The 25,385-nt window shown below is 42.6% G+C and overlaps 2 protein-coding genes across 3 annotated transcripts in view; one reads left to right on the forward strand and one right to left on the reverse strand.

Moving 5' to 3' along the window:
• TOGARAM1 (TOG array regulator of axonemal microtubules 1) overlaps positions 1–25,385 on the reverse strand; it is an 846,610-nt gene that overhangs the window by 290,591 nt on the left and 530,634 nt on the right. For both annotated transcript variants that reach the window (XR_014968891.1, XM_085626936.1), the window contains exon 15: positions 21,016–21,251. Coding sequence is in view for 1 of the 2 variants with exons in the window: in XM_085626936.1 (XP_085483062.1) it covers positions 21,016–21,251 (236 nt within the window). In the remaining variant the exon portion in view is untranslated. The remainder of the gene's footprint in view (positions 1–21,015; positions 21,252–25,385) is intronic.
• LOC146799375 (endogenous retrovirus group 3 member 1 Env polyprotein-like) overlaps positions 1–25,385 on the forward strand; it is a 149,782-nt gene that overhangs the window by 21,023 nt on the left and 103,374 nt on the right. The gene's annotated exons all lie outside the window — the stretch shown is intronic.

Raw genomic sequence — 25,385 nt, forward strand, 5'->3', positions numbered from 1 at the left:
AAATTGGACTAGGGCCTATAGAAAGCTTAAGCATGCCCTACGCATAGAAGAAAAAGACAGGGAAAAGATCAGAGTGGCCCGGAGGGAGTACAAGTGTGTCCTAAAAGGTAGAAGAGATATGTTAAGAGCAGAAGCGTGGATAGCTCTACGAGAAGCCTCTAGTGCTAGAGATTCCAGAGCCTTTTGGAAGACAGTTAACGCACCATTCCTTAGAGATAAGGGCATAGCAACAATTGAGGTGGCAATTCCAGAGCATCAGAGGATAGAGCATTTCTAGTCTCTGTATGATGAGTTATCTCTAGAGTCACATGATAGTATAGATGCTGAGGTGGAGCATGGTATATTTTTTAGGGATCAAGGAAAAGTGCTCCTTTTTGAGCTAAGTGAGATAAACCTGGCCATTGCTACTAGTTCGGGTGGGAAGGCAGCAGGGCCGGATGGTGTCCCTGTTGACATTTTTAAAGCCAATATTGCTTTATGGGTTCCATTGTTGACACAAGTGTTCAATGCCTGTAGTTCTGCTGGCTTTGTTTCGACATGGTATGAGTCCATCCTTGTACCTATATTTAAAAAGGGGGATAGGACCGAGCCGGTGTGTTACCGACCGACATCATTGTTGGACTCAACAGTGAAAATTGTGTGTCGGGTTATATTGAACAGACTCCAGGATTGGGCGGAGGAACGGTCTGTGATAAGTGATCTGCAGTTTGGCTTGCGTAAGAAGTTAGGCACAATTGAGCAGGGCCTTAATTTAAACATTGTGATGAATAAGTACATTAAAGCAAAAAAGGGAGCCCTGTACTTGGCCTTTGTCGACACTTATCATAGGCGTTTGATTGCGTAAGGCACAACAAACTGTGGTTGATTTTAGTGGAGCTAGGTGTCGAACCAGTTTTAATTTCCTTTCTAAGAGAGCTATACTTAGGGGCAAAGGCACGGGTACGGTTCGGGGTGGGAGGGGAATGTACTGGACAAAAGAAACGTCCTCGCCCCGTTTCTTTTCACATTGTACATAAATAACCTTGAAAAGGTTTTAGTTCAGGAAAGTAAGGACCTACCAGAGGCTGGTAAACGCCCAATTCCCGCATTGTTATATGCTGACGATGCGGTCCTAATGGCCCATACACCGTTGGGACTACAAAGGGTCGTAACCAGCTTTGCAAATTTTATGTCAGAACGGGGCCTTACTATTAATTCATCTAAAACTTTTATTATGAATTGTGAGTCAGGATGTATAAAGACTAGATCAATCTTTATTGATGGAAAACGGATCGAAAGTACAAAGACATTTTCCTACCTTGGAATTTTATTTGATCGTACAGGGTCATGGGTGCAGGCTGTTAAAGCAAGGAGATTATTGTATATAAAGACCTTATCTGCACTATCAAATTTTAGCAGGAAATTAGGCAGACATCCCACGGTGGAACTGTTAAACATCTATAAAGTGAAATGTGTTACTGTCGCATCATATGGAGCTGGCATATGGGGGTATGCGGACGTTAGCTCTTTGCAGGCAGCTGAAAATATGTTTTAAAGATTTTTGTTAATGGTTCCTAACAGCACCTCCTCTTTTATATGCCACACAGAACTAGGTTTGTCATATTTAGAAGACATCATGAAAATCCAACCGGTTCTGTTGTGGCATAGGATATGGACAACAGAGGAAACACATTTTAATCGTGGTGTTTTAGCAGACTGTAGGGGCCTGGATGGGGTGATACACATTAGATGGCTGTTAAATCTTTTCTATATAATTTAGGCCATCAAGAATTTTATGATGACCCACTTACTATGGTCAGGCTGTCCAGGAAAGATCTTAAGATTCAATGCCTGAGCTTTTTGAGCGAACAGAGATTGTGTGTCGAAATGAGTAAAACCACGGTGCAAGCACATAATCTTACATTAACAACTCTTAGCCTGCAGCCAGATCTATGCCTGATAACAAATGATTATGATAGATTCTTCTTGATGCGCTTCCGCCTGGGTACTCTGTATAGATCATTAAGTTTTCCAGCTGTAAATGATTGGTCAAAACAGTTATGTAAATGTCCGTGTGATGACATCTCTGACCAGTCTACTAAACACGTGATATTTTTCTGCAAATTTTATTCTGTACAGAGGAAGTTATGGATTATTCCTGTTTTAAAAACATTGGGTATGAGGTCCTGTCGCCCAGCACTTGAGGCTCTTCAACAATTAGAGACAGAATTTGTCGTAGCCTCTGTTACTGCGTTTAAAAAAAATGTTTTTAAATACAGGAAAACGATCATGATGTGATAATAAGTCAAATGAAATTATGTCTATGTACGTACTGCCATGTCCAATATTGTATATACAAAAATATTTGTTTTATATATTTCAACAAGTTTTTTACTATGTGCGTTTATGGTTATATATTTGTAACCGAATAAAGTATTATTGAATTGAATTGAATTGAGTTAAAACATCAGGATTGCTAGAGCTGGTCTGTGGTAATGGGTGATGTTTCGATTGACCCGAGGCACAGAACATAGTTTTGCCCAGGTGCCCAAAAGAGTGTTGAAGGGCAGGAGAGGCTTAGTTGGTGTTTGGCCAGGCTGAAGGACCTCAGTGAGTTAATTCCTTTTTACATTCATAGTAGACCACAGCAGCCCTTCTAATCAGAGGGGCAAAAGACGTAGTTCCTGCTATAGCCGGTCTGGGGGATCAGGGCCTTGTGGAACCATGCCAGTATCAGGTAAGGTATCCAACCTACTGGCCTCTTGTAGGTCTATGTACCAATTGTCTTCATCATAGGGGGGGATGAACTCTTCTTCCATCCCCTCCACTGTCTTCTCCATATGGCTGGCTCAGGTAGGAGTCCGAACCAAAAAAGTTGCTGTAGAGTCTATGCGTAACTTCACAGTAATGGACTGTGTCTGACACATTGAGTACTGGCTGCACCGCATTGGGATCTTGGCGCAGCCTCTGTCGGGACAAATTTGACTTGGATACCAAAATAGGTTGTGGTTCCTCAGGGATGTATATTACACGATATATTTGAAATATATCGTGTAATATACATCCCTGAGAAAAACGTTTCTATCTCTATCTGAGATGCTTTGACTAAGAGGTTAACATATAACCGTTACGATTGCCTTTATAGAACTGGATATTCAGTTCACGAATATCGAACCTAAATAAGACCCGTAGGAGACTCGTTACTTACATTTTTTACTCGTAGATCTTACGATGCCTTATTTAACCGTATAGGTGTACATTTGGAATAAACTCCCCAATCAGGAGCCAATGTTTGAAAGTGGAAAAACGTGCAATATCGATGCAGTATTTTGATGCACGCACGTACCGGATTCTATTGGGTAAAATCCCCCATTTTCCGCAGTAACCTAAAATTATCGAGGTAAGCGGGCAAAATCAAACGATTACATTTGATAACAGACTGTGTTAAGATTAGGGCTATATCTAAGAGTCTTTCTCTATATATATTCGCATATTTCCCATTAGATCCCTCATCTGAATAAACTGGGACTCTTTGAGAACTACATCTTTTCATGCAACAGATAATATTTATATCTGTTCTTCAGACTGGACTGCACCCGCAATAGGGGTATGTATGTATTATTGTTGTTGCACATATAACAAGAAAACTAGGGGATGAATGGACATTATAGTTTGACTGGTTAACCCTTGAGTACCCTCTGTGACCTTTGGGTCCGGGTACCTGAACCATAAGTAGTATGTATGATAACTGTATGACTGGGATTGACATGGACTTGAGATTCGATGAATTGGTCACCGGTAGCCGCATGCACTCACTGACAAACACTATTTGGGGCTCTTTGCCCGATAAATGTATGATAGTAGATGGATGCCAGTCTCTATATGGTAACACACGAGACACACTGCTGTGAATTAGAAATAATTTCTCTCTCTTTTTTGTTAAAAACTAGACAATGCATATGACAATGTTTGTGGATGATTTATAGTAGTGGAACCATTATTAGTATTGTGGTTATAATAATGATAAATCACCTCTATGATTTTAAATGAGGTTTCTTTTTCATTTTTCATTGTCTTAATAGGTTTTTAAATTGCTCAAAAATATTGGAGAGCTTTTATCTTTGTCCTGAAGAAGGTGGATATTAATTAGAATTTACCACCGAAACGCGTCGACGCCTACATTACCCAGAATTGGTCTAAAATCCAGAAATTGTCTCACACTTGGATCTACTGTACCAAAAATAGACCTGTGATACATATATATGTATATATGAATGTATACTGGAATTATACCATTCTGTGATGAATGTATAGATTTCACATTGTACCTTTGCTCTCTAATTTTTATGTTTTTAGACATTGTTTATGCTTTTCTTTTTGATTGTTTTTATGAATTTGAGTGCACAATCACTGATATGTGGACAAATTGTTATCAATAAATCATAATATTAATTTTTACTCTATTTGGTTTTTTGTCTTTGAGATATATGCGGCTATCGTTGTGGGTATTTTAGACCCTTAGTAGAGTTGGTCTGTATGGTCGGAGTGAATTTGATATGGTTGTAGTTTAGGTGGTCTGATACACCCAAGAGAAACTCTCTTTTTTACTACGTCTTTTCATAAAATGCCGGAAAACACCACAAAGAAGAATTGAGGGGGGAACTGTATGACAGGAAAGACCAAGCCTAGGGATCGCACAGTTGTACAACTTTTCTGTGAAGGAGCCAGAATTTCACCCAAATTCACTTCACCCTATCAAAAAGCAATGTAGCCTAACATCCTGTGGAGTGCATCAATGCAAGCAAAAGCATCACCGCCACACCAACATAATGTGCTATACTATCTGCATAATCCAGATTGTATGTCAGTATTTGCTTCGAAGCACAAGACCATCTCCAACATGCTAAGAGAATGGGCCCTTCACTGGGTCTGGTAGGTGAATAACAGTAAATCTGGCCATTTCATGCTGGTGGTGTGCAGAACAAGGCTACTCAGTGCAAACTTTTACCTAACAATAGAAGGTTCAGTTTTGTCAAGGGTGCTTGAGCTATCTAGAGAAGGATTGCCTGATAAAAACATACGGCACATGCCTGTGGTGGTATGCAATTTGCTTGGCCCAGAAAGGGTTTCTCTCTGGGAGCAAGCATTGGCTCAAACAAGGCCTCATTGAAGAGAAAAACAGGCTCAAGAGCTACAGAAGACTGCTATATACTCGTTGGCAGGATATTGAACTTTGGCTCAGATATAGGAAGGGGTAATCCAAGCACATCAGTGCACTTGTTTACAATGGCTATGAAAGAACAAACTCCCTCTAGGGAGAGCCGGAAGGATGGGAATAGCTACTTCTTGAAATGTATCAAGGCCCTGGTTTTCTGGAGTAAGGAGTTTGCCAGCTTTCGAGCACTCCTTCACAGTGAGCTCCAGGCTCTGCATATTCAGCATGTCTGAATAAGAGCCTAACCGCTTTTCTATTCAGTCACAACTGGACCCATGCAAGGAGGTGGTCTTCAAAGGGCATTTTACCAGGGTAATGGGTGTCAAGAGAAACATATAAAATGTCAAATAAAAAATAAAAATAGAAAAGAAAGAATAGAGAGGCCTGGGTTCCAGGATTGTTCTCACACTGTGCAATATTTCTCCAAGGCAAGGCTGCATGCATTAGGGAGCAATTTAATTTACCTATTTTTAAAAAGGAGAATATGTAAAAGAGTTTGGGACAGTAACACATCTCTGTGTGTTTTTTTTTTTTTTTAATCAAATCTTTATTGAGTTTTTGGCTTACTTTGCGTTACCCGACCCCCCCCCCCCCTCCCCCCTCCAACACCACCACCACCCACCAGCTTACAGGCATTACAGTTTATTTGTATATATATACATTTAACAGAAAAAATTATGACATAGCCGCTTTTAATTTAGACATATTAGCAATTACTACTTTTTTTGGGTTATTCAATATCATCTATCCATACTCTGAGTGGATCCCAGATAGCTAGGCCTTTCTTTTTCTTATTCAAGCCCTTACATTTGTATATGGCTGTTTCACACTATAAGTTGCAAGTAAGCGTGCTCGCCATTGTTGAAATGAGGGTGGATGTAGATCTAACCAGGCCGACGCTAAACAGATTCTAAATATTGCCATTGCAACAAATATTAATCCCCTTATTTGAGTTGGTCGAGAATCCCCTTCTACCCCCAAAACTATTTCTGCTGTTGTTATTACAATATCGGTTTTGAGGATTTTAGAAAGAAAAATAGAAATATCCCGTCTAATGGTATAGAGTTCCTTGCAAGTAGCAAACATATGCATTAAATCCACTTCGGGAAGTGAGCATCTTGGACATCTCGTCCCCTTGCCAATGCTCCATTTTGCTATCTTTTTAGGAGTATAGTATAACTGAAAAAAGGTCTTGTAAAATTGTGCTTGTAATTTGGTTGATATTAAGATTGATTGCGAGAGGTTGAATGCAATTTGAATGGACTTTTCGGAAATTTCTAATTTATCCTGCCATATCTGAAAGTGTTTGTCAAGGTCGTCAGGTAGATTTGTAATTAAATTATTGTAGATTTCCTCAATTTTTTTTTTTTTTTTTTTTTTTTTTTTTTTTTTGGATTTTGAAAACCTTTATTTAAACACTTCGGTACACAGCAGAGAGCCTACAACCCTGCGGGCCGGCCGCGAAAAACCCATTTGGATGCATGTCGGATCACACAGCCCTGTGCCGTCAACCCGGAGGTACGGCGGCGTTGAGGAGTGCAAACGTACCGAGAGGTAGAGAAAAATATTGCATGTCTCAGTATTAAATAAACAATCACAAATTAGGGGCAAGCTGCCCTAGGAGGCATAGGGTGCCGCAAATTCCAACTCCCCCCCCTCCCTCCCGAAACATCGGTCAACACTGCGCTTTCATGTGTGCCCTTGGCTAGCCAGCACCCTCCCCTCCCCTTTCCCAGCTCCCCGAGCCGCGATAGCAAGTGTCTACACATCTCCGGGTTCTTCCTGCACAATGGAAGGGGGCTCGCAGATCCCCCCCCTAAAATCATTCCACTTGGACCACACCTCAACCCACTTGCGCGGGCACCCTCTCGCCACATATACTGTCTTTTCCTGCAGCATGCACCAGTCCATGTCGCTGGCCCAGTCTGAAGGTTTCGGTGGGACAGCGCTGCCCCAGAGCCTGGCAATGTTCCTTTTTGCTATCATTTGCCCGAGTGTCACCCAGAGCCTCCCCTTTGGCGGCAGGTCAGTTGGTTCCCATATGTTGAGGAGGCATCTCTTGGCTTCCGGGCGAATCTCCACCTCCCACACCTCTTCCATATCCCGCACCACCCTTCTCCAGTACCTCTGAATCTTCGGGCAGTCCCACAGCACGTGAAAAAAGGTTCCATCGCCTCCACACCCCCTTCTACATAGCGTTGTGTCCGCCCTACCCATCATGTGTAGTCGTGTGCAAGAGATATAAACTCTGTGTAGGATCTTCAATTGGATAAGCCGCAATCGGGCCGATATCGCGACCTCACGTGGAGAAGCCAAAGCGTGCAGCCACTCCTCGTCATCTATTTCCAGCCCTTCAGCGACCCACTTTTCTCTAAGGGGAAGAAGCAAATCTGGGGGGTTATTAATAAGTTTTTTGTAGGTAAGGGATATGGCGTGTTCCGCGAGGAGTCCATCGAGCAACCTATCTTCGAGCGGGGAGGCTGGCGGCAGCTTGACCTCCGGTGGGATGTTCGCCTGCAAGGAGTGGCGCACCTGCAAGTATCTGAAATATTCGGCGTCAGCCAGTTCGTACGCGTCCTGCATTTGGGCGAATGAGCGGACCCCGGCAGGTCCCCAAATGTCTTTGATTTGAGAGATGCCGATAAGATCCCAATTGCGGAATCCTTTGGTGCGTCGCAGGTTTCCCAACGCTTCTGGATTTCCTCAATTTTAATTATTTTATCCTTTATAATCATATCTATTATCTGTATTTTCTGAAAAGCTGTGTTCCCACCCCCTTTTTTCAACATAAAGTCTCTTACTTGCAAATACTTGTAAAAGTCACGATGTTCTAGTGCAAATTTATTCTTTAGTGATTCGAATGTATTAAACCCAGTTTGATTGAAAAATACACCAAGTTTTGTGATTCCTGACATAACCCAGCGTTTCATACATGAATCTGAAAAAATTGCGGGGAGATTTTGATTGCAGTGGATAGTCGTGTAGTATGAAAATCTACCAATCCCCACAATTTTGCGTACATTACCCCAGATGTTATAGATTCCTTTAACCCCTTCTGTGCCACGCCCTTTCCCCCTCCTGTGCCGGGCGTTACATTAGTGGGCGGGTTTCATGACGAGATAGTCTCGTCATGGGCACAGCGCGACCGTGCTCCATGACGAGACTATCTCGTCATGGGCACAGAAGAGGTTAAGGGTTTTAAACCGGACCTTTTTGAAATGACAGTCATAGGTCAAGCGCCAGAGATGATCTTCCGTTGCTGCCCCGAGAATAAGTTCTTGTGGGGTTGGAACCCTTCCTGCTGGATTTAAAGCCGGATTTGAAATTAGAAGCATTCTACTGTAATTAAGTGTACTAGCCCACCAGTAAGCTTTAGAATTGGGTAGGGCAAGTCCACCTCTATCTTTGGGTAAGTTAATAAACTTCATGGCTCTACGCGATCTACTGTACCCCCAGATAAAACGAGAGAGGATACGATCTAGTTCTGTAAAGATATGTTGATCAAAAATTAAACAGATGCTTCTAAAAAAAAATATAAGAATTTAGGAAAAAATACCATTTTTATTAAATTGCTCCTGCCAAAAATTGTTAAATGTAAATTATGTAATCTCTTCAGTGATAGTTCTGTTTGTTTCAAAAGTGGATTCATGTTTAACATAACTAGATTGTTAAGATTGGAAGTGATATTTACCCCTAGGTAGGTCGCATTTTCAACAATCCTTTTATCAGCACAGCTAATTTGATTATTAATGACAATTTGAGTTTTATTTTGGATTAGTTTATAGCCTGAAACTTCACCAAAGTGATTAGCTTCTGTTTCAATTAGTTTTATAGCATCACTAGGGTTGGTTATGGTTAAGGCAATGTCATCGGCGTAGGCTAATGTTTTGGTGTCTCCATTAGGGGTCCTCACTGGTAATATTGCTAGATTTGATTCTAACCTCCGAATGAAAGGATCTATGAAGATAGCAAAAAGTAATGGGGAGCAGGGACAACCCTGCCTCGTTCCTCTCGTCACTTTAAAGTTTTCAGATATATCCCCATTTATCACAACTGCTGCTTCTGGGTTAAGATACATCATACTGGTTGCTTTGATGAAATTTTCCCCAATTCCACTCTTTGACATAGCTGTCCATAGGTATTGCCAGGAGACCCTATCAAACGCTTTTTCGGCGTCTAGTAATATCAGTGCCATAGGGTCTTCTGCTACCTCGGTCACGTCAAAGAGTGTGATGACTCTCTGTATGTGATCGATGGTAAATCTGCCAGGAACAAATCCGTGTTGCCTGACCGATATAATTTTGTGCATGAGTGGGGCGATCCGACTGGCAAGTATTTTGGAAAAGATTTTAGAATCGTTATTGATTAGGGTGATTGGACGATAAGCCCCTAACTCGGTTGGATCTTTGTTTTTCTTAGGAAATACAATTATTTTTGCTTGTGCCCAACATCCTGGTGGTTGTCCACCATTAAAGACCTGGGTCATCAACATTAGAAGTATCTCTTTTAGTTGTTTACTGAATCTGGCATAAAATTCAGAGGGAATTCCATCGAGCCCACTTGCTTTACCCGAGGGAAGACTGTTAATTGATAGTAATATTTCGATCCATTGCGGCGCCTCAGCCAAGTTATCTCTGTCGGTTTGGGAAAGCTGAGTCCATATAACCGTCTCCAGATAGTCATCAATTTGAGATTGGTTTTTGTAAGTCTCTGTGTAAAGTTCCGAATAATATCTTTTAAAACAATCTCTAATTTCTTTGGGATCTTGGGTGAGGCCTTTAATGGGGTCTTTAATTTCTTTAATTGTACTATCCGTTTGTTCCTGTCTAGCTCGAATTGCAAGATGGTGACCGATACTTTCCCTGAGCTCGTAGATTTTTTCTTTATTTTGGGTGGCTTTACTGATTGCTTTATTTGAAAACGTTTCTACAATTAGATTTTTTGTAATGGCAACGTCTCTAATTGCCTCTTCATTATTGATATTTCCCCGGATTGCCATTATGAGCTCTTCCTCTTTTTTAGCTAATTCATTTTGTAGGTTTTTTAATTTTAATTTTTCCTCTTGATTGTTTTTAATTGAGAATCTCAGGGTTTCTCCTCTGATTCCCGCCTTAAGGGTATCCCAGACAATTTCCAGCGGGGCACTGCCAAGGTTATTTTCTAAGAATTCGGGGATCCAGTTCTCTATAATCTTACAATATTCTTCATTCAGCAGAAGAGCCCTTTCGAACGTCCACCTATTGTGTTTAGATTCTATTTTACCAGTATCAAGACATATAGTTAGAGGGTTATGGTCGGACAATACCTTGGGGAGTCGATCTATGGAGCTATGTGTGGCTATATTGTGTGATGCAAATATATAATCCAGCCTTGCAAACTTTAGATGTGGGTTTGAAAAAAAAGTGTATCCTGGGTTGTTTGGGCACTTCAATTGCCAACAGTCAGATAACCCATGTGTGTTGCATAATTCTTCAAGGGCTCTGAAAACTTTCGGTTTTCGACCTTGATACTTAAATTTATTGTGCCCCAGCGCCCAGTTTGAAGAAAGATTTAAGTTAAAATCACCACATACTATCAATGGTAATGGCCAAAGAACCAGTTCGTTGGATAAAAATTCTAAAGGACCTGGGTCATCGTCAACACACCCGTATACCGAGCAGATAGTTAATTTCTTCCCCACACCATAATGGCATTCGGTGATTGCCCATCGACCAGATTTTTCTGCAGCTGATTTACCGAATTGAAGACCCCCGCTACGAGCTAAAAATGCAACTCCCCTTGTTTTATTGCTCTGAGTTGTTGCCGTAATCACCTTATATCCGAGAGTTTTTAAGACTACAATTTGGGACCTTTCAACATGAGTTCCCTGGAGGCAGACAATGTCTGCCCCAATTGAGTTAAGACCAACAGCTGTTCTCTGTCTTTTATTTGGATCGTTTAGGCCACATATGTTAATAGTTAAAATTTTCATTTTACTCATTTTGAAGCTTTAGGAATACCAATTTTCCTAGCCTGATCGTTACGCCTGTAAGCCCTCCCCATCTCACTTCCCCCCCATGCCCCTTAAAAATGTATCAAGGCCCTGGTTTTCTGGAGTAAGGAGTTTGCCAGCTTTCGAGCACTCCTTCACAGTGAGCTCCAGGCTCTGCATATTCAGCATGTCTAAATAAGAGCCTAACCGCTTTTCTATTCAGTCACAACTGGACCCATGCAAGGAGGTGGTCTTCAAAGGGCATTTTACCAGGGTAATGGGTGTCAAGAGAAACATATAAAATGTCACATACAAAATAAAAATAGAAAAGAAAGAATAGAGAGGCCTGGGTTCCAGGATTGTTCTCACACTGTGCAATATTTCTCCAAGGCAAGGCTGCATGCATCAGGGAGCAATTTAATTTAGCTCTTTTTAAAAAGGAGAATATGTAAAAGAGTTTGGGACAGTAACACATCTCTGTGTGTTTTAAATGTATCTTCAAAGATGTTCAAATGACCTCAAGAGCAAGGCAAACCGGTTCAGCCAAGCTGTGTTCTAGTAAAGCTTTTTGTTTGGCTCCTGTTTGAATAGGATTAGGCACAGCCTGGATCTGCAAGGTTCCCAGAGATTTGAACACAACCATACATATAATTTTGTCTGACTGTTACCACCACCAGGATGGGTCAATGGAACTGGAAGAAAGGCATAAGCAAATATTCCTGATCCAGGAAATTGAAACACTTACCCTTAAGCACCTGGCTGTCAACAATCGCATGTGAAATTTGGATATGTAGAAATAGCAAACAGATCCTCCAAACTGAAAATATCTTACACCGGATTGTGACCCAGTTCCCATTTGTGTCATGCTTCATGTGAACAACACTTCCAGGTCATCTACCTTGCTAAGTGATTGCTCCCTCTGTGGCAGCTCCAGCCATATTTGCACATAACACATACCAAATACACTAGACTAATTTCCAGGCACCATCATGTGCACAACACAGCTTCAAGACCTCTGTTTTCCACCTCAGCAGTAGATTCAAGTTATGCTGACACAGATACCTAGCCTGCGACCAACACATCAACCAGCTTAAAAAAGAAAACCTACCACATCCAAAAATACAAATTTCCATTAAGGTCACCTAAAAGGATAATTTCTGGATGCTACTTATCAGAAAATCTTAAATCCCAAACAGCATGAAACAATTGCAAAGTCCTTAGGCACAAGCATCCACATACACAAAGCCTGGCATAAACCTATAACAGGATCCAACCTCCAAGATATTTTAAGGTGTGGCCAAAGTGGGCAATCACCTTCCAAGGAACCCCAAGGAGAATGAATTTTCTCTCCAGCTCACATCTGTGTATTTCAGGATCTTAACCTGTAACATAAAATCAGGGGCGTAGCTTCAGGGAGGGTGTTTGGGGTGCCTGTCGGAATACACCAGGAATTTTACATACACACAAACAAAAACTCTCTCAGTTTTGTACGTTTTCAAAAACGTACGTTATTTTACAAAATATTGTGTTTACTCTTACTGTGTTCCTCTCCCTTTCCAGTGCCCTGTAAGCCCCCCCCTCATGCACCCTGCTTGTCGCGTAATGATAAGCCAAAGTGATTATTGGAAAATCTGAGACTCACACCCACCCAATCTTACAGACTAAGCTACGCCCCTGCATAAAATTAATGATTGGTTCGTATTACAGAATTTGCACTAGCAAAAAGCGGTGATAAAATTCATATTTGTTCCAAACAGGGGCCGCAAACCTATTTCGTGCCCAAGGCCCCCCAAAATCCTTAGAATGACATATCCTGCCTGCCACTATCTAATATAATCCATGATTAGATAGCACATTAGTCAACTTCAAAACTAGTGAAATCACTAGCCTTAAAACAAGAAGCACAACTAAATAAACCGCTTTGACTCAGGTCAATGAGAATACCAGAACTGTAATGGCCGCTCGCATTGCACAAGTGCTTCTGGGTCACGCAAATGGTGGGAGTATGCTATACAATAACACTTAAAAAAGGTTTCCTTTTTACAATTCACTTCATCTGTCAGACAATTTACAACACAAGGCAAGTGTTACGGAATGACAGATGTTCTCCTTTATTGCCAATTTCCTCAGTAATTGTTCATCAAAAGATAAATCAAGTCAATGTAGCAAAAACATAACCATGATGTGTACAAAGCACAATTTCAGTCCGAGGTTCATGATATTGGCAGATGCCATACAATTTTGCCCAAGCCAACTATGCTCTTTAAGTGGACCTTTAAAAGAGGATAAGCTGACAGTACCCGGCAGGATTTAAACCTTTGATCACATAGTCAAGCACCAATCCCTGCAGTGGAATTTTCAAAAAGCCAGAAGATCCTCCTTGCTTTTATTACAAGTAGTCTGTCAGCACTTTGATCACTTTCCTTTAAATCCTTTGGAGGAAGATGTGAAGCGCTACACAGACTGCACTCAATTCACGGACCTATGTGTAAAGATTCATCTCAATATGTGCAATGATCTTTTTTGGGGAAATTTTCTAGGTGTGCTTGCCATTAGTAGAGAGATGACCTGTGGACCTGTGGAGTTGGCTTCTGGAAAGCTTGTAATTCGAGCCCACTGGTGTCACCAGCAAAGCTAAAGCCAATTTAAAAACTGCTGTGAATTTGATCCTCCAATTACTCGTTTTTAGCACCCCCTGACATTCAGTACTTCCTGTACCATCCTCCCCCCTCAGTTTGCAATGAGGGACTAATTCAAGAGTACAGTGTTTCCAACAGAGAACATCTGCAGGGAGCAAATTGACTGTCATTGAAACATTCTCGAATGGATTACAAATTCTCTGAAAGTGCAATACTTTCTTTGAGTATGTCAAAAACTAACCCCATGACCTGGAGCTCATGTTAGGAAGAGTCAAGATTTATTGGCATTCAGTGACAGTAAATTTAATAGTGCTATGGCAGACGGCACTGTAGTTTCCATTCCAGAAGTGGTCTTATCAATTAGTCAACTCAGTGTGGATAGAACTGGCATTTCCTTCTAATGCCAAGGAAGCTAAACACTACAACATAACCTTGAAGCTGACTTTTGTCTGAATGTGCAGCTTGAAGCTAGTAATGCCGGACATTCTTTGGAATGTGCAGCCCACTTCTGTGCTCTATACAGATTAAAAATGTAAGAATCCTCCAAGTCTAAAGCCAGCAAAAATCCTCTTTTTTCATGTTATCAGAACCAGGTCAGCCCAGCTCCTCCTAACAGAAACAATGAACCCACTACATCGCCTTGTTTAAGTATTGCTTTGGTGTTTTCAATCAAGATGGGCACCAACATCCACTGAATTGAGGATAGAAAAGCAAGTGATGTCTCTTGATGCTGCATACTCCACAGTGATGTAAAGTCTGATCTCACTTGGGTATATAGGGCAGAGAGGTTGCATGACCAAATATCAATAACAAAAATATTGTCTGATAAACACTATGACCAAACTATTGTTTACAAAAATAGTACTCCATTGGGTTTTGATTTTTAACGCCAATGGGCAATATTTTTGTTAATGATATTTAGGACAAAACATTTTTATAAGAGGATATTCTGGTCCCAAAGAGGTTGAAAACAACCACCATTTTCTCCTCCTCTGAGAGCTAGCTGGTTCTGTTAAACAGTTACGTTTACAGACCTTTTTTCACATGAATATGTGGAGCTGGAAGGGGGTCAGAACTAAAATGTGGATATCTTCCACTTCTTGGTAACTACAAAAATCTGGAAAATTAGTCACGTCCTTTCAAATATGCATCACTTATGTATTACGAATTATGGCTCAATCTTCTGTAACTAAAAGTTATTTTGTGAGGGAGAGTAGAAAGGTTTAGAGTGAGGAGGAGCCTAGCCTGCAACAGAGATGGCCGCCTGAGCCCTCGGCTCCGCCGACTCGTCCGCTTCCCTCCCGTACCGCTTCTTCTCCTGATTGCGGAATCGTGCCTGTTGTGCGGTAACGGGTCTGGGAGGCGACGCTGCATCCGATGGTAGGCTCCCCGTCGTTCCTCCTGCACCGGGAATGAAGAAATGCCCTGAACTCCTGCAGACGGCTGCTGAGTGGGTCCGGTCCTTTGTTCTCGGCAGCGTCCGGCTGGAAGGCAACAGCAGCGGCCATTACATGAGAATCTGAAACCGCCGGCGAGACACGACAAACCACCGAGATCCTCAGAAGTGGCGCAACAGTTTCTTTTGGAGTCTCGCCGCTACGCTGCTTTACTACCACCGATGCAACAAATGTATCCCCCCTTTTTGGAAGTTTCTCTTTGATTTCTCGCTACGTAGTGTAATGGAAGGGGCCATTTGTATTGAGTGATCGGCGCTTATACACAGCGCCTGGTTGGACCGTCACTGTGCTGTCCCTGTGCGTGGCGCTGGACTAGAGGTTGCTGCCCTGTCCCCGTGGTTTGGCCCTGTCTTTCTGGGAGCTGACCTACTAAACAACGCCTGGACATGTATGCTAAAGACTGGGCTCGAGGGTCGCCATACGCTTGCGGATTCCGGGGACAGGGAGCTGGCATCTCTTCCTCTCACGTTATGCCCGTGAGCATCGGCGACGTCCTGGAAGCTTTGGCTGCTATGCGAGCTGCTTTTTGTTCCAACGCCCGTGACCTGGAGCGCCGGTTGGACGACGCTGTGCCCGTTCTCTCCTTGGCTGACCGGACGGGCGGCTGTGCGCGGAGCGGATCGCCGAGCCCAGGACTCGGCAGGCGTGTGCAGCCTCTCCGGGGAGACGTAGAGGAACTGACTGTGAGTGCACTTAACATCACCGCCGCTCGGACTGTCGCAACTATGGAGGACACAGTGCATTCTATATTTGGACGGAAACTAGAAGTTCGCCGTCGGATGCCAGGACTACCACCGCCAGCGGGTGCTGCTGACAAGATTGCTCTGCTTACTTTGAACATGTTGCCCGGGAGTGAGTTGCCTAATTTCGGTGGGCTATCACTGTACGCCTGCCCGTACTGCACTCTTGGGGATAACACTGTCCTGCTTTGGATGGCGATTACTGGCTGTTGCCATCTCTCTAGGTGGTCACATCGGATGCTCTTCCTACTCTACGGGGCTACGCCGCAACTGCACTTTGCTGGCGCACTGGAACGTAGGGGTCAGGGTTGAGTTTGTCTTTTTCTTGCCTTGATACCGGTCACTACATTCCTGGGACTGTGCTGGACTGACGAGGAAGCTGGACTTTGGGTATGGTTTGCATAGGGGTCCGGGAAGCGATGGCCGGATACACTCCTGTCGATTATTTTTGTTATCATGGGTTGGCCCTCCTCCGTTGATAAATGTTTTGCACCGTTCTGGCGAGTGGGGCAGCCGGGGACCTAGTTTTCTCTGAGTGACCGGGACATGTATCGGTGGTGCTAGAAGACTATTGCGGGGGCTTACGCTTATCAATCATGGCTTGAAGATTCCTTGTTGATATTTTGGATGTTTCGGTTGGGTGTTGCTGCCTTACTTACCCTGCGCGCTGCTGCTGTGACCCCAGTTTTCTCGTCATATTGGGCATGTTATTATTATTGGGTGTCAGACTACTGTTGCTATTATTGGTGCGAGATGGCGGAGCTGGGGGACGAATAGTGGGCTCCTCCCCACCTTTCTCAATTTTATGAGAGTCTTAGGCTTCTATCCTTTTCTTACTTTCTATATTTCGGGACTCCTTTTCTTGGGCGACAGGCACACTGCTAGGGGGGGACAGGCCGTAGCCAGCTGCAGGGGTGCAGGGTGGGGGGTACTTGGGGGGTGGGGTTGCTTTCTTTTTTTTTTTTTTTTTTTTTTTTTTTTGTTCTATGGGCCTTCTATTCTTTGTCCTTTTTCCTTCCCTGGGGTTTAGACGTTCCTTTCTGGGTGCCACGCAGCGACTCTGGTGTTTTCTTCTGCTATAAGATTATCTATCCTGATTGTCCAACACCAGTATTGACTTGTTGTGCTACGATATCCTGCTTATGTCTATCCTACAAGGAAAACTTTTAAAACTAGACCTCAGTCCTTCTGTAATGTATCCTCTGTGCTTTCAGTAAGTTGTAATGTACCGTATGTGTGAGCCCCCAGGGCTCTTTGTTGATTTGTATTTGTTTTTTCTCTCAATAAAGGTCTTTCAAAAATAAAAAAAATAAATAAAAAAGAAAGGTTTAGAGTGTGACAGACTGCTCCATTAAGGATAATATCCTGATGATACAAACTTTAAGACTCAAAAAAGGCAATTTATTTACACACCACGACCCCCAAATTAACCAGTGTTATGCTATGTTAATTGAGTTTAAATAACGCAAACAAATGATCCCAGAGAGGGTCTCAGAGTTTTTCAGACAGTCTGTTCGGTCTAGATATGCTTTATCCTTTACCTTACTTTTGTGGAATGCATGGAACCCCTGAGCTTGCATGTCATCTATGGTGAGTGAGGTAATGTGTCCTTTAAAGGGATACTCTTCAGTAGCTAGGTCTTTATTTGTAACATATGTGAATTTCTTAGACCCAAGGGTTTTCGTGATTGTGGTAGACTTATAGATTCGTGAGTCAACCTTTGCCGGTCTCTAAATCTCCTTGAACCCCCTTTTTGAGATATATGAAAGAAACACGTCATCTCTGGGGATTTCATTGATATAACTGCCTTAACAGAGGGGGTTCCACATTCACTAACGAGTATCATAATGCTGCCATAGTCAGAAGGCGGGTTAAGGTGCTGAACACAGTGTGGCAACAGAGTGACAAGTGTATTATATCTTTTTTTCAAGATGCAATTGGGAGGTGGGTAAGCAATAGGCCTGGATAAACCTCCCAAAGCATTTGACTGCGACCAGGCATTGTGGACTCCAGCTACACTGAGTTTTCATACCACCTGCCCTGGGACTGGAGGAGATATTTCACAGAGAAATCCGTAATGTCACACAGGTAGAAAAGGAACATGGCAACCACAGACAAAAGGAGTTTTTCCATGCCCTGGCCCTACTATTCATAACAACAAAAAGTTGAATTTTCAATTAATCTCAGACACTGGAAAATATTCTTGGCTGTACTCCAGTCCATAATTCTTTTGCTCACTATGCTTCTCTAGACAGGAACCAGCCAAAATCAAATCAGACCTGGTGTTGCTCCACTAGGAATAAAGCAGCCTTAATTGTCAGCTCTTTTGTCCTTCAGACGAGAAAACACACAACTCTAGACTTCTTATAGCTTGTTTGGGGTTGCTTGTGTACTTTTGTGTTGGTGGCATCCCTTCCTCTTCAGCAGAAAAGGTCCCGGTTGGGTGGGAGGGATGGGGGGCAAACACTGAGAATCCCTTGGTAGACACCATAAATCAGTGAGAGACCATCCTTTTGGAAACCTCACTCCTCATGTCCAGCGAGGTCTGCAACAGGACTGCCTCTCACTGAATTATGGTGTCTACCCAGGGATTCTCTGTGTTTCCCTCAAACTGCTCTTCCATCCCCCTAACTCACTACCCCTGTTTATCAGAGGGGGCATCAGTGGCACAAACTGACTCCAGATTGAACAGTTTTAAAAGTGATGCTCAAACTTTGAATAGCAAAGTGAATTACATGGATACACTAACCAAAAACCCAAGACTGATGTACAGCAAACATTTGTCTTTTACCCTACCATTCCATCCGTGACTATCTTTGACACAAAAATAAATCATAGATCGCAAAAACTCTGTTGCGGCTGCGGCCTCCACTGCAACTGTGATGAAGGTCTTATGTGTTTAGGAGTGCAAGGACACTAAGTAATTCAGAGATTGCTGGTGGAGCCTCCCACATCCCAAAGAACATACACAGGACTTTTACAATTGTAAGTAGACCCTTAGTAAAAAATAAAAGGCATGGGCCCCAGCGAAGAAAAGAGAATTCATCCTTGAGGGGTAGAAGAATCCTCATCTTCCTAGACCTAGACACACTGCTTTGCTATGGAAACAACAGATTCAACGTGTCAAAAAGGACTTCATAGCAGTAGGGATGTGGGCTTTAATTGGCACCCTGCAAAAGTAAAAGTAGCATCACAACAGTCTTCAAACAACTGTACGTTGCTCACAATTTTTTGGTTAAAAAGATAAGACAGTTCAGTCAAGTTCATATTACCTAATGTTGGCGGTCTGTAACAGTTTACTGGTCTACACAATTTTGCATTCTTGCCCGAGAAGGTTTTAATTATAAAAGCCTTCCTTCATTGACTGTGAGTTGGAGTGTAACAGCAAGAGGTTGTGGGTGGATTCTTGTTTAGAGTTCATTTAATCTCCCAGGGACCTTCCTACGTACCCCCATTATCCAGAGCCTGTAATAATGATAGGGAACCAAGGTTTAAACAGGTTCAGTTTATATAACCTCTAAATAGAAAAATGAAAACTGAAATGTTCTTATTGTTGCATCTTATGTATACACCCAAAACTCTTGTGGCACTAGCTGGCATCTTAGGACACTGAAATGTTTAATAAAAGCGACTGAAATATAAAAATGTCACTATCTGGCACAGCTGGAATTTTTAACAGGCCAGAGCTAGAAGCAGTGGATCCAAAGCCAGGGTCATCAAGATGGGTTTGAGCCTGAACCAGGAAGAAGTCCAAAAGCCCAGTCTATTCTATTTACCTGGCCTCAGAGGTGGCAGAGACAGAGCAATCAACTGGTGAAGAAGTAGTGACGGGTAATTTTGATGGTGTTGGGGCATTCTTCAGAAAAACAGCAATGTTGCCTGATGAATTTCTATTAGTTATGCTGAGCTCAAGATGTTTTAAAGGTAGGAAGCGTCTCTGCCACAGCTTTCCCAAAACGAGTAAGAGCTCTTCCAAAGGCAGACGTTTAAGGTCTCGCAGAGAGCTCTAGATCACTGATCTTTTCTTTGAAATGGATAACATGTTTGAACGACGAAGATCCACTCCAGCACTTGCAGTGGTATCTCTTGAGTTGGGTCTTTTCTTAATGATCAACCAGCATGACTTCTATGAGGACTGCCTGCCTTTGCAGCGATTCAGTGCACAACCTGTGGCACAGGGAATGATTGCAGTATTCCCTCTTAGATCTGTGGATGACTGTGATGCTTTTAGAGTGCATACAATGACATGACCTGCAAGTGTCATTCTCACTGTCCAGACCCAGCCACCACATGCACCAACTTCTGTCAGTTCGTGCAGACCGTGAATGCTGAAATTATTTTGGGGAAGAAGGCTACTGCTCAAATTGGGGCAAACATTGCAGAAAAGTTGATTCTAAAGTGCGCAGAAAAAGGAAGCAAGGGACAGGGCAAAATAGATTCACAAAACAGCTACTACAACATATTCGGCAGCCTAAGTGCCCTTTTCCTTGGTGACAGAGCAAATAGAGCAACTCCAACAATTTGCCTGCTGGTAATGAAAAGATTTCAGTATTGTTCTTTTCTTTTCAAAACAGGGTAAATAAGTGTGAGAATCGTAGTCTACAGACATTTGTCTTTTTAGCTTGCTAATAAATTTCATAAGACCATGTATTCTATGGTGCTGGTTTACAATATGTTACTGAAAATACCTTTAAAAGATTGAACAACATTACTTGTTGGCATTTATAGTTATGAAAAGCAAAAAAAGAAAATGTAATGGAAGTTAATGCTGAATACTTATTTTAATCTAGTTCTGTAGCACTTCAGCACCGAAATTCAGTCCCTTGCCTACATCACCCCAGACTTAAGTCATTAACAAGTAACTGTGTGTATGCGAGCCAAACAAAAAGAGCCTGTTTAGAACTGATGTGTGTTCTCCAACCAAATAGAAAAACACATGTACAACTATTTAGTACAAAATATTAAAAAGGTAGCACAAACATTTGCATAAATCTTTCTGAACTCTGGACTTTACCTGAGACCTCCGTTTAAAAGAGAAGTAAGTGCACGAGCTGGAGTAACGTGAAGGACCATTGCATTCAGAGCTCGGTCAACATCGTCTCTAATGAATGCGTTTGATTCACTGGCTTTGTGCAAAAGCCCTTTCACAACACAATCAAGTTCTGGATCCATATTCTTTTTTAAGTGGGTAAACAAATCTCCTAAACAGACCAGAGCGGCTCGGGACACACCAGAACGCAAGTTCTTCACCTATAATTAAAAGCATATTAACAATGAAATAAAATGCTTTTCAAACAATAGTGCTAAATGTAATAGTTCACTGACATGACCAGCAAAAGCTCCTAGAGAATAATAGTCTTGCTCAAAACCTATTCGCACACCCACACAGTTTCAGTATAATGTATCGTAAAATTCAATATACCAGAGTTTTCATGAACATATACCTTTTTGTCTGTGTGTTAAACAATGGAATTTAGCATGTCTTTGAAGCCGATAGCTTCTAAGGTAAATCACAAACTGTAAAAACACAACATATGAACTACTGGCTAGAAGGAAAGGAGTGGCATAGTTGACTTGTGTAAAAGGAAATAACCACAACACTCACATTTATGAGGTGTTTAGTTCCTAGATCCAAAAATAATATTGTTTAACACGTCTTATCAATGATATAACAGGCTTATAGAAAGTAGACACTTCTTACCAAAATAATTTAAAAAACACCTTTGTTACTTTATACACTGCCTGGAATTAACATTAAATAAACAATAACTACAAATCCCCTGCTTTGGCATTTTACATAGAGTGCCTTGGACCTTTTGACCTGGGACTTCAGAAATGTGTTGGATATCAAATAAATGCAAAGATCACTTTGCTGTAGAGCTTGGATTCAAGAGAAAAGGATCATAGAAAATAAATTCATAGCAATGCAAGTCTGTAGGAACTTTCGAAACAAATTTAGGGTTTATGTGGATCACAATCATGTGACTGGAGAAACGGTTCCTTGGTAGTGACAGCCTGAATTTCACTGAACATCCTTTATTTCAATTCTGCATAATGGATTTCTACAACTGTTATTTCATGACCTTTGAGAGTACACTGTGCAACTCCCAGATAGTGGGTGAATGACACACTAGTGGAAAGGTACAGGAGAGATCTTACTGAACTCCTTCAATACGCATTGCAAGAAGAACATGGCATCCCGTACGAAACCAGAAACAGCTGAGAGATTAACTCTTACTGACCTATATGTTTAAATCTAGAATTAGTACAATGCAAATCATAAAGCAATAGCTGATCTAGTTTTGTTGACACTGGGAGGAGACCCTGTTGAAAGCACCATACCCTCAACCACTTCCTCTTTGCTAGATATGTCATGACAATTGAAGGTGTGTGTGATTAGGCCAATATGTTCCTGCATTCTTGAGTGAGTTAAAGAAGGTGAATGTGATGAAGAACCAGTTCATGCAGTGCCTGTTCAAAAGGTCCTGAAAAGGAGGAAAAATGTACCCACATGTTCCGTGCCAAGTCAATAAAAACGCACTTTCCTCATTTGCGATTGCCACTGTGTAGTGTGAGAGCCACTTGCTGCGAAAAACAGTTTTGGAGTGTGTAAGTACTGAAAGAATTTGTAGAACTGATTTGGGATTCAGTTCTCACTTGTGGTAGTCCATGCATGACCTGATGGAGTCTGCATATTATTTCTTCTGGTGACAGATGTAGTGGGTGATGGCCCACAATTGGTTAGACCGTGTACTATCTTCAACAGCACAGAAGCATTGTGAATTTTAGGAATGAAAGCCTGGAGCCTCAGGTGGACAGCTCACAGTTCCGACAGATTTATATACAATGCAATCTCTTATGCTGACCACAGTTCATGATATGAATAGTCTTGCACCCATCCTTCTTTAAATACCTCACAAGCCTCAACTCCTGCAGTCATTTCATTGAGTAGGGCACCTTTTTGTGATATATTCTATCGATGCCACCACTGTAGCACTTGTTTGAGGTATGACATTACTCAAACTGTGTCATCCAAAAAGCAAGGAATAGGAGAGATACAAAAAGAGATGATGTTTGAATAATAACTGCTGAATAAGCCTGTGGTGGATTCCGTAGATGTGGTGCCACTTCTTGCAAAGTACTATCCAAAGTCAATGCTTTTGGGAGAACTTGTCAAGGTGGCGGTGTTTGAAGATAGGGTGCAAGCCCCCATCCTCTTTCACACTTGGAAAAACCAAGGATAAAAGCCCTTTTTCAAGGCATCGGAGTACTACTTCTACCACCCCACTCAACAGTGTACTGAGAATCAGTTACTGGAGTTCTCAGATTCTGATGCTTCTCAATCTTGTGGTACTCGAGAGGATTCTGGATAAAATCTTAGGTATAGCCAAAGTTTAAGGAATTACAGGTTCCTAGAAGACTGTGGTTATATATATCTCCTGACATTGTAAAGAAACATGGAGATCTGGTCACTTAATTGGCTCTAGTAGATGAGAGCAGTGGGAGGGAAGCTGATCAAACTATGAACGAAGTCAGGCTTTCTTGATGGGCTCCGACAACTTTTCTTTGGAGATTGCTCCATGTCTTCCTGCTGCTCTGAGTAAAGTCCTCTGGTAATTATTGTGGCTCAAATACAGTCGCTGAGCCTGGTAATGTTGATGTTTGTATTATGAGATATTTGCAAAGTGCATATCTAGACCAAAGGCAGCGTGCTGACGCATGTGGTCAAAGGCAAAGATACAGTCATACCTCCCTGGACTCACCCGGGTCTCTAGTTTTCAGAAATGTGTTTGTTCCGTAGGTTTCCCTAGATGGCCGCAGAGCCCGGCCAAAAACCCAGATGACCCCCCCCCCCCCCCTTGCAAAACCAGTTGAACGTTTTGTGATAGGTAATTTTGATGTCTCCACAATACGTTTTGGGCCCTTGCCAGTCGCAGGTAATTGGCACACCCACACAAATGAGGTACCATTTTTAACGGGAGACCTGGGGGAATGCTTGGTGGAAGGAAATTTGTGTCAGCCCGGTGATCACACAACTTTTCCACAGAAATTTGAGAAAAATTTGTTTTTTTCATCCAAATGTGAGGTTTGCAGAGGATTCTGGGTAGGAAAACATTGGGGGGTACACGCAAGTCATACCTCCCTGGACTCCCCCGGGTGTCTAATTTTCAGAAATGTGTGGGTTTGGCAGGTTTCCCTAGATGGCTGCCGACCCCGGGATTAAAAACGCAGATGCCCCCTATATATCAGAAAATCACCTGGTTTTGTAAGGGGGTCACCTGCGTTTTTGGTCCCGCGCTTGGCCACTTCTGCCCACATCTGCCTCCTGCGGGGGTAGACAGACTGACATTTTTTTAGGGGGGTGTGGGCATTGGCATGCCCATTCTGGGCATCCCACACCCCTAAGTATTAAAAAAATAAATCCTTGGTGCCTAGTGGGCTTTCTGCCCTCCCCCAGAGCGCAGATCAGGGGCTATTGCCCCCGTCTGCCTCCTGGAGGGGGGGCAGAAAGTCTTTTGCCTTTTGGGGGGGCAGGCATTTGCATGCCCATTCTGGGCAGCCCCCACACCTGGCCTATAAAAAAAACCTGGCGTCTAGGGTGCTTTCTGCCCCCTGGGGGCAGATTGGGAGCTACTGCCCCTATCTGTCTCCCAGGGGGGGCAGAAAGACTGTCTGGGGCAAAATTAAATGGGGCGAAAAAAGGCCCTTGCCCAAGGGGCCGCTCCACCCTCCCTGGTGGTTAGTGGGTGGATCCCTGCTTGGGGATTGCCCTCCTGGGGTGATCCCCAAGCAGGGATCCACTAGGGAGTTGTACCATTGGAAAGAGGAGATTATACCCTTTCCAACAATACCTCTCCCATATGTTTCGGTGCTCGGAGGGCTGAGATAGCCCCACGAGCACCGAAACTGTGAAACTGAAACTAAGTTTCAGTTTTGTTTTCATTGTAATAACGACAGAGCGCCATGCACGCGATCGTCATTACAAGGAAAACAAGAAACATGCTTTGGAAGGTTCCCCACCCCCCCAAGGCAAAAAAAAAAAAAACATTTGTAATGCAATAGGTCCCGCATTTACGGGAGAGAGGGCGGGGGGGAGTGAAAGGCACGACAACACGCACAAACAACAGGAGGGAAGACGGGGAGAGTAAAAGGCATGGACTACGGGAAGGAAGGGCAGGGGAAAGTATGCAGGAAAGCATGTATGCAGTAGAACCTCATTAATGAAAAGAGTGCCACAGTCAATAACACGGACTGTGTAACACTCGAAGTGAAGGGGCCAGTCGCTATGGGAGGTGACAAATGAAGAGGAGGTCGGTACTAAGGAGGGACTAACAAGCCTATCGACGAATCAGAAGCCTGCATTTAGGACACACAATGACAAGC

The sequence above is a fragment of the Triturus cristatus genome, chromosome 9, assembly GCF_964204655.1.
Source record: "Triturus cristatus chromosome 9, aTriCri1.1, whole genome shotgun sequence".
Classification (NCBI taxonomy): domain Eukaryota; kingdom Metazoa; phylum Chordata; class Amphibia; order Caudata; family Salamandridae; genus Triturus; species Triturus cristatus.